The sequence below is a fragment of the Acanthochromis polyacanthus genome, chromosome 1, assembly GCF_021347895.1.
Source record: "Acanthochromis polyacanthus isolate Apoly-LR-REF ecotype Palm Island chromosome 1, KAUST_Apoly_ChrSc, whole genome shotgun sequence".
NCBI lineage: Eukaryota > Metazoa > Chordata > Actinopteri > Pomacentridae > Acanthochromis > Acanthochromis polyacanthus.
In genome coordinates, this window is record NC_067113.1 from 16,309,288 (window position 1) to 16,321,501 (window position 12,214).

Genomic DNA, 12,214 nt, shown 5'->3' on the forward strand with positions numbered 1-12,214 from the left:
CTGAAATGGATTTTTCTCTGGACCGTATATTTTACTGTCTATATACTTAACATTCTCCACCACCTTTCAGTGAAACATATGATTTTAACAGGTCTGCCCACTAAGCTGTTTATAAGAAAGAGGATTTTTTTTTTTTTTTTTTAAATAGGTGCAATTATTCTGGTAAAGTAGACTTTAACGGGATTCTAAAAAGTTTTGAAATGTGTGGATATGAAGTAAATGCTTACTCACATACATCAAATATGGCAAATGTTGTGATTGCATGCAGAGGTCACTTGGAGATGTACGTGCTACTTCTTTATAGTTCTAACTATAATATCTAGTGTACTATTTCACTGCTGTGATCTATGCGCCAGTTTGTGCAGTTCCTAAATATGTCCTCTGTGTTTAAAGAACAGTTGTCTCCTACAAAAACAGTTAACACACACAAAAAGGTGGGCTCAAAAGTACATGTTTGTGTAGTTGTAATATTTTACTCCTTCAGCCAATTAGTAGTTGTTCAGAAAACAGATGGTTTGAAGTAATGTGCAGCTCACTGCCCTGTTATGGTAGTTTCTTTTTACAGTCTTTTCCCTGCAGTTGTTGCCAAAAAAATCACAGGCATTCAGGCTTTAAAAGATTAATTTCAAGAACAATTTTTCCTCCCAATAAAGTTAATGGTGACAAATGGTCTGAAAGCAGTCAGAAACCTGTGCTGATCTTTGATCGGTACCCATTGCCGAAGGCCAATTTGCTTGAATGTCACAATAAATTTCATTTAGTGTATATGTTCCTATTTCCACTATTAACCATCAAGCCAGTGGCTGTTAACACTCCAGTGGCACCAAAACCAATAGAACCAAGAAAAGCCATCAAACCAGGATGCAATTGGAACACAGATATGCACAATATAGTTGACTGTGTCTGCATATGGAGAAACATACCATTTAAAGTCTACAGTCTCATTTTCTTTAATTCCAAATATGTGTATTTTTTTTGAAAGGCTAAATTTGATACTAGACACTTTAGGTTTCCACATCTGACACAGTTATGGGCAAAAGCTTTGCCACTGTGGCTACAGATCCCTCAGAAATTAGTGATAAATAGTAGCACATGCTGAAGCGGCGCTGTGGCAGCAAGCAAGACCAGTCTGCTGTTATACTGTCTGTATGGAGCCTGTTGCTTATTATTCAGTATATTGAGAGAAGAGAACCAAATCTGATGGGGGAAAAACAGATTTTTGATCAAGGAACAGAGTCTCAAAAGATACAGACTACAATGGTGATGACCTTTGTCTTCTTAGCCCACCGGGTTATTTGCATTCCTCTGCACAGCCTGTTTCAACATAAACAGTGCTTGGTTCACCAGTGCTGCTTTGCCTGAAACATGTGGTGTTTGTGGTATCAGCTACAGATAATTCCTGCCTGTAGAGTCTGTATCTGAAGTGGCCAATCAAAGCCACAGTTGCAGCTGAGCTGGTCCTGAAGTCAAGTGTGTGCTGCCGGCTTTAGATAAGTCAGAAAGTATTCCTACTCTACCACTGTTTCCTTCTTAGCACAGTTCATTCATGCATGTCTTGTTTTTTAAGTTGTACATAAGGAGATTAAGATGATGAATCTGTGAAATTGTATATTAACTAGAGAGAGTGGAAGTATGGTTTTAAATTTGAGCTAACCTTAGTCCACATTGTGTTGTTCCTCTTCCTCCTTTTAACTTGGCAGTGACTGCAGTCTGCAGCACAGTGGCTTCATTATAGAGGAATATAAGGTGGGAGGAAGAGATGGAAAGAGGAAGGGAGTTTCACATGCCAGACAGCGCAAAGCTCAAAACCACAAGTAAAGACAGCAGTGGCAAAGGAAGCAGATGCCTCGTCCTAACTCGTAGTGGTGTAGTGAGTGTAATAGTTCACCACTACACTCCCTTTACACCATCAACCCTGTGATTTGTCACGGAGCGTAAACAGAGCTTTCTCTAGTGGTCAGCATCTGCTTGCCAGCTCATCTGTTTCTCCCAGTGAGGTTTTGCATGGGAAAAGTGTTGGGAAGGCTTGGTGTGGATTGTGCAAGTAGTGCAGTGTGAACTACATGAGCTCAGTACTGACTCATGGAAAGTTTCCGCATGCCAAGGTGTGTGTGTGTGTGTGTGTGTGTGTGTGTGTGTGTGTGTGTGTGTGTGTGTGTGTGTGTGTGTGTGTGTGTGTGTGTGTGTGTGTGTGTGTGTGTGTGTGTGTGTGTGTGTGTGTGTGTGTGTGTGTGTGTGTGTGAATGAACTGAAAGGCTGTTTGACTTTTCCTGTGAAGCCCATCATCCAGCTGCACATCCCACTTTTCTCAAGACTTCATAAATCTCTAACTTTGAGCTCTTCCCATGCTCTTATATGAAATGTTTGGCTTGTTTGACATAATTTATTCCAAGGAGAATTATAAAAGGTTGCATGTTCTGCATGAAGAATAAAGCAAGTCAGAAGTTAGCCAAATAGCTAAAGGTGAATGAGTTGCAGTGGGGTTGAATCCTCGTATAGAATGATGCTTATAATGAAGTACATTTTCTCTACAACATAAGGTTTGTATTAAAACTGTGGGCTGCAGACCAATGATGTACATCTATTAACAGAGATATTATAGTTTAAAGCTTGCCAACACTTGTGTAGAACAGAACAAAATATTAGAGTAGAGTATTTCATGACATAAGCTACATCTGTGGGCTATCAACACCAAATTATCCTCTCCTGCCCCTCTTGGCAACATCACTTACCTGAGACCTGCACTTCATGATTTGCTTAATGATGGTTTCTGCCTCGTACATTTCCATTTATTAGACTGAAGTCAAATCGCATGACAAAGCTTCATTTCTTTAGCTTGGCAAAATGGTTTACATCTCATTGCACTCTAAATATTAAGGAAATGGAGCTCTCTGCACAGTGGCCACTCAGTTTTTCGTTGTCACAACACCATGACTTCATATACATATATATATATATATATATATATATATAGGAAACATTTGTGAGGATAATTCCCATCTGGCCAGGAAGGATGTGAAATTGAGTAAGGATTCCATTTCTCTTAAATTCTGACATCGTTCCATCAAGACATATAAACAAAGCTCCTGTTCCCCTTACCAATTTTTTTTTCTTCTCATCAGTTTCCCCCCTTTCTGTTTTTCCAAGGTTCAGTCTTCCGTATTCAGGAGAGCAAAAGGAAATGTCTGGGTTTTCCATAGAATGTGCAGTGTTATAATTAGGCCATGTCAGTAATGATTTGAGAGAGGCTTTTTACTGTAAGCCACTCCTTGGCATTTTAGTCATGGAGTAGTTACACAGAATTTCAAGCTGTCTCTTATTAGTTCTCGGACAGTAATCTATTCAGCATTGCTAGAACATTTATAGAATTATATATAAATTATGTATAATATGATCTCTTTATGCAGTTGGAACCTGACTGTTATTCATCTATTTGGTTAGAGAACGCATCCTTTAAGACAATCTGTTTTGTGTCCAAGCTTGCCTTGTAGTACCCCTTTCAAACTCCAATAAAACATAATGAAACTGCCAAATGGTATCTCTTTTATCATTCCCTTTATTATATGTGTTTTTTTTTTTTTTACCTTAGAGAGCTGCATATCAAAGAAAGTAACAGCACAATCTAACAATAAATTAGCAATTTACTGTTGGCAGTTTCATCTGAACTACTTAAATTATCTTAAACACTCCAGTGTAGCTCCACAACAACCAACAATAAAAGAGTAATTACAGGTCAATTGCCAGGTATCCAAACACATAAATAGCACTGATGTTATTACCAGAAGATAAACTTAACACTAAACATTAAAGCATTAAAAAAATAGCTTACATTAAATTAATTTCCTACACAACCCAAAAATCTATACTAGATTATACAACAATGTGAAACTGTGTTTTGTGTCTGCCTGTATTTTTCACTTTTTCTCTTAAATACTAACACCTACCATCTGTTTCTGATCTTCTCACACATCCTAGAATCTCCTCAGTTGTCCTCATCCCTCCCCACCATTGAACATGTCCAGGAAAGCGTCGATTTGGGTCCAGACTGTTACAGCCAGGTTTGTGTGGAGCCGCTGGACGGAGAGGGTGAACGTCCAGTGAGCCTGGTGTCCACCCTGTCCTCCAGTTCATCCCGTGACAGCCGCAGCCTCTTTGGGAGCACAGTGGCCCTTCCTTCCTCCACCACACCACCCATACCGAGTGAGGAGGACATCAACTTGGAGCTGAGCCCGGCAGAAAGCGCCGGAGAGCAGGCCGGGAACCAGAGTTACACAGGTTACAGTGGTTGTTGGCAGGAACAGCTAGAGCCCCGGGTGATCAGCAACCAGTGGAACAACAACAACGCCACCGCCAACAGGAAGGCTGTTGGCAAAATACCTCATATCCCTGCCTCACCTGTCGTCACGGAAGCCATGGCACCCAACCCAAAGTTGACCTATGTAGACCGTGTTGTCATGGAGATCATCGAGACGGAGCGCATGTACGTCAAGGACCTACACAGCATCGTGGAGGTGAGTGGCAGTCAGGGTTCTGGTGGCTACACACACTAAATTTTCCATTCCAGTTGTTTTTTCTTTCGCTTTCAGCCAAGTATTCACTTCCAGCCAACCGTTTCACATTATAGCAAGTAAATCATCTGTGTTTTGTGTATTTTAAGCACATGTTTGACTTGGATTAATGTACAGCTATGACTTAATGTCTGCAGTGCTCCTTAAGAGTGATTTACTGAATTTGGATAGCCAGAAGCAAAAATAGGGGAATTTTACCAAATAGCTGTTGCGGGCAAATAATGTCCACTGTGTTCCAAGCAGCTGTTTGTGATACAAACGAGTCTGGTACTTGTAGAACATCCACTAGATTTTTCTTTTTCTTCACCTGGCTCCATTCAGAATTTTTTTAAACAAATCAGCCAGCTGACAAAATTGTATTCCTGAAATCTGGAAATTATGTGCTTTGTTTATAGATTAGTTCTTAGAGAGGAACGTTGTCTAACATTTTATGATCTGGTTTTGTATCAGCCATTCTGGATATTTAGAGTGCCGTTAAAATTTACAGCCTGTAGCCTGCCATTATGGACTGTGCTCATAGCTGGTGTTCAGTTCCTGATATCTGGAGTCAAAATAGGACACAGTGCAGGTATGTACGGTAATGGCATGGATTTTGGGCTCTATGACCTTACTTAAGGAAACCCATCTCAAAGATGCCACGAGTGTAAAATGAGCAACGGATGATGGTGACACTCAATAGACGACTTACTTTTGTCATGTTTTCTACCTTTGTAGTCTGGAAAAATCTTCTAGACAGAAAAACCTTCTTGGCCCTTAAAATTTCTTGGTTTTGCATAGAAACAGGAGCACTCTGCAGTCGGTCTCCAGTGCACCAGTGGTAATGGCTTTAACATGTGAGGCATGAGACTGACTGGCAATAATCCAGCTAGCACCTCTCCTCACCTTGTCTCAGACTGTGCTGGCGTCGAGCATTTGCTGTGGGAGGGAGCGCTGCCCCTGTTGCAGCTTTAGCAATGACTTGCTCCAGACAAACACTCACAAGACTTCTAACTATTTCATTTGACAAGAGCAGCAGCCCAGCCTGGTCTTGTCCCAGTCACACAGGCACTGCTGCAAGCTCCAAACTCGTCTGAGCTCTCAGGCCCTCCCAGCCAACACAAACACCTCCATCTTTGCACCAACTGAAGGAATAACACAGATGAAAGGAGAGCAGTTGGGTTTTCCATAGGCTATAGTGTGGGAACACAGTCAAGTACAGATATGTCCTTTATCCTTTTATGATTACTCTATGGCTTTAGTCATTTTGATTTAATGCAGCTTATTTTAATTTCACACCGAGCCTTGGATCTGACAGATATGTGTGAAACTCTTCCTCAATTTGGCAGTGTTTCTTTAGCAAACCAATTCACAGCTTCCACTCGATTTTGACACTGTGCTTATGAGCAGCTGTAAAGCATGTCATTTGGTTCTTCTTCCATCTAGTTTGTCACTCACTCACACTCACTCTTAAAGCTCTCTCTCCTAACGGCCTGTCCATGGGATAATGTTCTGAGAGCAGCTGTTTGACCCCAGCTGGTCTCACATGCCTGAATACATCCCAACACCTGGCTTGAACACACCCAGAATGCTCAACATTGTTGAAGCAAGAATGAGTTTGGTGCTTATTATTTTCAAAAAGGTCTAAGAGATCACTCGATGTGAGTTTTATTTAATTCTGGATAAAAATATAATGTGAGCTGTATCAGTATTACGAGGGCAAATCATCCATGTCTGTGCTATAATAAACAGCAGCTTGTAACCTATAAGCTACGAGACACTATACACCATATTAAATCTCACAAGGTCACAAGTGTATAGTGTAACAGCAATGGTGAGTTTTCTATAGGGGACTATGAGACGCCCTGCTGACTCTAAGTCTGTGTTGCCCCCTTTGCTCTGGAATTCTCCATAGATGGTGGGCTGCAGTTCATTCAGTTGTGTGATGTGATGACTGTACTTGTAATCCGGGCTGTCCGGCAGGCCTGCTGAGTGTATGTGTGTCTGTACGTATATGCAGCACATCATCTGGGAGGCTGTGTGTGTACAGGCTGTTTACTGCTATCCTCTGTATTTAGTGTCTGCGTGTTAGCCTCTCGTTATGCTACTCCTTTGCTTGCTTAGAGTTGTTTGTTTGACACGAGTGTGTAATTGAGCAAAAGAGAGGGAGATCAGTCAGATGTTGGCATTTTTGGCTTCGGTGTTTCAGATATTTTTATCTAATTTTGAATTCTTCTGCGGTCCAGAGGGAGTCTGGTTCTTGGAGAGAAACACTGTGCTGGTGTTTCTAGACTGGGTACTACAGAACTTCTACCAGAGAGTCAGTTGTTCAATGATCTGTGGAAAAAAATCCTTAAAAGGATCCATTAAGCATCACATAGCTAACTTGTGAACAGTGATGCACCTTATTTAACACAGGAAAGCCCTGACATCCTGATACAAACCTGCCTGTTAACGCACATTAGATGACATGTTGTGGCCCCTAATGCTAGCATTTGGCTGGACGAACCAAATGTCAGGTGGAAACACACCCCTCAGCACAGAAGAATAGAAGGAAAATTGTTTCTCTGTAAACATGCTCCCTCTGTTGGTAAGAATTTGAAAATGCCTGTGTGCTGCTTGACTATTTTACCAAATGTCCGTGTGAGCTTTTAAGTGTAACTCACCTCTTTTCTGTTATTGCAGGACTATTTGGCACACATTATCGACATGGCCAGCCTCCCCATACGGCCAGAGCAAGTGTGCGCTCTTTTTGGGAACATAGAGGACATCTATGAGTTTAACAGGTAAATCCTCACACTTAGTGGAAAAAAACATTATTTACTCTAACTTCTCTTCTCCCTACATTTATGTAGGATTTTTGCAACACAAAAATACAGAAAATAAAGCTGCATTATCATTGAAGAGGCACTGTTTAGATCCATGGCAGAGCAGAAGAAGCAGTGATCAGTCATTGGTGTAATTACTTCCCTGTGCACGCCATTCAGGCGAGGAATGTTTTTGTATGCTTTCACATGTGTGTGTGTCGTGATTTTCTGCTGTTAGATAATGGTGCATGTCAGGAAAGTTAAGAACGGATGGATGATGCTTCACTACTTTTCCTTCACTCACTGCTGACACTGCACAGAGGGGCTCAAAGCAGAGCAGAGAGAAACAATGCAAAGAAAAACATTACAGTGAGGGTACTTCTGCAGATATGTGAAAACATAGGAAATAGTGCTGCAGCTGGTTGTACATTTTATCATCATATGTCAGCAAGTGCTCATTGCTGATCATGCTGCTTGCCAAAACACACATTAACATTCCTTTTCTCCTCTCATAGTTAGAAGCCTCCTTGGTAATGCCAAGTCTATTGTACAGCTCTGAAGCACTAATAGGACATTTGACTTTTGATAATACTTTTTGATGACATTCTAGCCAGCTGTACTGGAGTGAGAGAAAGATAATGACAGATTTTTGATTCAAAAGCCCTTGTAGTGTCATTTTCAGAGAGGAGGCTTGTCCTGTTGTCACAGGACTGCATTGCACTGAAAATAGTGATCTATTACCACATTTTTAGGTGGAAATCCTTGCATCAAAAAGTGAACAGATGACATATTTTTACTCATGATTGCGACAGAGTTATGGTGATGTGTAGAAGGCTGTCCAGAGGAAAAACATTATTTCTTGCAAGAGAAGTGTACTGTCTTTATTGCAATATACACAGCTCAATATGTATGTGTATGTCTTTCTAATGCTTAAATACTTTGCTGTAATTGAATCCCTTGGCTTGCTTACTTTTCCCAACTCGTGTTCACAGTGGTTTGTGCCATTAACCTACATTTGACATTGACAGTAAGTGATAAACAGTCTTGTTTTCATCCCAGAATTTTTATTTCTTTGTGGCACTTAACCCCTCTCCAAACTGTAAATATTGTTGACCAAGCAATCATGCAGCATGAACAAATATTGACACTGTGTCATAAAAAAATCCCAACACCAATACTTTTCCCAATGCTCCGTCAACATGCTGGCACATTTGCTTCTAATCGTTTCAGTCTTTGATGTAAAGTTTGAAATGCTTTGTGATGTATTGTGTTTGACTCTCACATTTCCATGTGTTATGTTAACTGAATGTCTTTTGTGCAGAGTGCCTGCGTGTGTATAAGTGATCAGGTTTGTTTTTTCTACACTTGTATTTTTCCACGGTAATCCACCATTCATGTTTGCTCCTTCAGTCAAGCACATTTTATTGAGGTGATGTCACAGCCTGTAGAGCATAAAGTACATCTCTCAGCTTTCGGTTTCTCAGGCTCTAAATAAAGCTTGTTTTTGAAGGGACTGTGGGCATGCAGAATTCCAAGTCGAATGAATGTTCTCAGTCCAAACCTGTGTAAAGTCTCCAGTTTAACAGTGTATAATGCCCTCTGCTGGTACTTTTAAAACAAAACTCAAATATCACTGAAGGCTAAAACAGACTTCAGAACCAATTGGATTGATTTTTACTGAATATTCCTTCTTTATTTACTCCCTTCATTTGTGGCCTGTTAATGTTTTAATCTGCCCACCTAAGTGATCATTTATTGCTGTGTTCTGCATTTCAGTGAACTGCTGCAGTCATTGGACATGTGTGAGAATGACCCTGTGGCTATTGCTCAATGCTTTGTAAACAAGGTGAGCAAAACCTTTTCCCAGATATTTATTCACAGCAATATCAGGCCCTTAAATGAAGCACCCGTGATGTCTATGTCTGGTTTGTGTCTCTCCAGAGTGAATACTTTGAAATCTACACCCAGTATTGTACCAACTATCCCAAGTAAGTAGCAAGAAGATGTTCTTTTTACATCATGTTGTTGTTGTTCATGTAATGTGCTTCAGTGTTGCTCTCTGCTGTCCTCCAGCTCTGTTGCGGCACTGACTGATTGCATGAGGAATAAAACTTTAGCCAAGTTCTTCAGGGATCGACAGGCTACTCTGAAACGCTCTCTTCCTTTGGGCTCCTACCTGCTAAAGCCAGTTCAGAGGATCCTGAAGTATCACCTGCTGCTTCAGGTAAAGAATGACCTCAGTCATATGCTTTTAACACAACTTTAGCTTAGAATGCTGCCTTGGTAGATTTATGATTCTGTTATTGCTAAATAATGGCCTTATATGTGTTGAAACCAAGTCATTTTAAATTGCTTGTTACTCCCTGAGTTATGACTGAGGTTTTTTTTAGCCCTTCGAGGCTAAATATATATATATATATATATATATATATATATATATATATATATATATATAGCATTTTGACAAAGTAAAACAGCTGAAAAATCACACAAAAATTGATACAGAAGCACATTTAGTTTGTTTGTTGAAGGTTTTGCGGATGACTTTGCTAAGAGTAATAACCGCTTTGATTTATTTTATTTTTTTAAGGAAATCGCAAAGCACTTTGACCCTGACGAGGACGGCTATGAGGTGATTCAAGAGGCCATAGACACCATGACAGGAGTGGCCTGGTACATCAATGACATGAAGCGGAAACATGAACACGCTGTCAGAGTGCAGGTCAGATGGGAATGCCACACATCCATACCAAAATGCTTTTCAAGAGAGGGATTTCTATCATTTGTCACATACGGTACACTACATACGTCAGAGTGCGTTTGAAAGCTGAGCAGCTCTGTTACACACTGTACCCACTCCCCTATCTACTCCCACATTCTTCAGAGAGTAAATGGGATTTTCTCTTGTACCTCTGTTGTGCGCCACTCTCTCTGCTTTTCTGCAGGCCTGGTAGGTTCAAAGCCATTTCTTTTATCGATTTATTACACATATTTGCTTTTCTCAGCATGGCGGCCTTCTGTGACTCCCATCCCTTCCATAAATATGTATTTTTAAGCCCCAGTTTTCTAAGTATCTCTAAGCAGATATTTATTTAAGATTTATTAAGATTTATTTGATTTAAGTCATTCACTGACTGGCTGGTTCATCTTCCTGTTTTTCTTTATACAGGTGTTGTATAAGAATTACAAGTAAAAGCTGACAGGAACCTGACATATCTAATCTTTCATGATGAAAGAACATGGCTGAGAGTGTGTGTGAATGTAAGCGAATGTGCTTTCATGTTCATCTGTAGGAGATACAGTCACTTCTGATCAACTGGAAGGGCTCTGACCTGACCACCTACGGAGAACTGGTGCTGGAGGGCACCTTTCATGTGCTCCGGGCCAAGAACACCCGTACTCTCTTCCTCTTTGAAAAGATGCTCCTCATTACCAAGAAAAGAGGGGAACATTATGTCTACAAGATCCATATCTCAGTATGTTTTTTGTTGTTTTTTCTTTACATCGTTTCAACATGTTTGTGATTAAAAGCACAATATTTGGATTGAGCATAAGAAGATCAAATTATCTGTTAGATTTGAATAAGTTTTTATCATAAGGAAACATTTCTAATAAGGCAGAAAATATACAACTAAACCACATTAGATGTAACCTTTCTCTTCATCACTACATTCTTTGTGGTTTCAGTGCTCCACCTTAATGCTACTTGACAGTGCCAAAGATCCCCTGCTCTTCAGTGTTATCCATTTCAAGCGTCCCAAACAACCCCATACAGTGCAGGTAAATACAGTGTGTGCACACAAGCAACTGCTGACCTTTCATGTCCTGCTACACAGTCACACTACACACAATGTACTGCTTTTCAGTGAGTTTCAGGAAATTCACAAGTCACCAAAGCAGTAAAGCAGCCTGATTTGTACACATTTTACTGAGGTTAATTATGTACTGTTACATATACAGCACTCTCCAAAAGTCTGAGACCACATGAAAAATCTGTCATATTTTCAGGAAAACCCAGAAATAATTAGAAAGTTTCAGGATTTGGATTGGGAAATGTTTAAAACACAAGTTGCTACATTTTGAATGAAGAGGGAAGATTTAATATTCTGCAACACAATTGAAGCAACTTTTAGGCATTAACCATGTTAGATCCATGTGATGTTTTATTTACTTGAATGGATATGAGTCTTAAATATTTCTTTATAGTTCACAGTTGGGTTGTTGTTTTAGAATTAGATTTTTGAACAATAATGTAAAATTCCTTAGTATTATGTTTTGCCATTTGTGTACCATCAATGCCCAGAGAAATACTGCTGGCCATGGTTGGACCCAGTACAGCATTCTCATTGCAGTAATACACCTGAAGTTTCAATAATTTCTCACCTACGCTATTTCAGAATGGTTTGTGAAGTGAGTAAGAACTGCAAAACATTACATTGACCATGATAACTCCTTTCTGCAAAGGTTTCTTGAGTTGAATCCTTCCACTGACGAAGTGTTCAAATAATAGGTGAATTTGATCAACTCATCAGAGGTTGAGTAAAATAAATCAGCTACCAGCTTTTCATTTGTTTCATTCGTTCATTATTTTTTCAAACTTGGTAATAGATTGATGTAGAGGCCTCATTTATAATATTGCTCAGTAAAGATACAAACAACCAGAAGATGTAGGCATACAAATAAGAAACTTAGATAATAACTTCTATATTTGGATGCGTATCTTGTAAATATTGCTGTGCCCCAAGTTCATCCATCCTCTGTACACCACTTTATCCTCACTAGGGTCGCTGGATCCTATCCCAGCTGACTCGGGCAAAGGCAGGGGACCCCCTGGACAGGTCGCCAGTCTATCACAGGGCTACA

General features: G+C 40.0%; 1 protein-coding gene across 2 annotated transcripts in view; it reads left to right on the top strand.

Moving 5' to 3' along the window:
- The window catches only part of LOC110952125 (pleckstrin homology domain-containing family G member 3), a 36,100-nt gene that overhangs the window by 13,374 nt on the left and 10,512 nt on the right, over positions 1 to 12,214 (top strand). For both annotated transcript variants that reach the window (XM_022195506.2, XM_022195508.2), the window contains exons 3-10: positions 3,976 to 4,511; positions 7,230 to 7,330; positions 9,128 to 9,197; positions 9,293 to 9,339; positions 9,425 to 9,575; positions 9,942 to 10,073; positions 10,645 to 10,827; positions 11,039 to 11,131. In XM_022195506.2, coding sequence (XP_022051198.2) covers positions 3,976 to 4,511; positions 7,230 to 7,330; positions 9,128 to 9,197; positions 9,293 to 9,339; positions 9,425 to 9,575; positions 9,942 to 10,073; positions 10,645 to 10,827; positions 11,039 to 11,131 — 1,313 coding nt within the window. The remainder of the gene's footprint in view (positions 1 to 3,975; positions 4,512 to 7,229; positions 7,331 to 9,127; positions 9,198 to 9,292; positions 9,340 to 9,424; positions 9,576 to 9,941; positions 10,074 to 10,644; positions 10,828 to 11,038; positions 11,132 to 12,214) is intronic.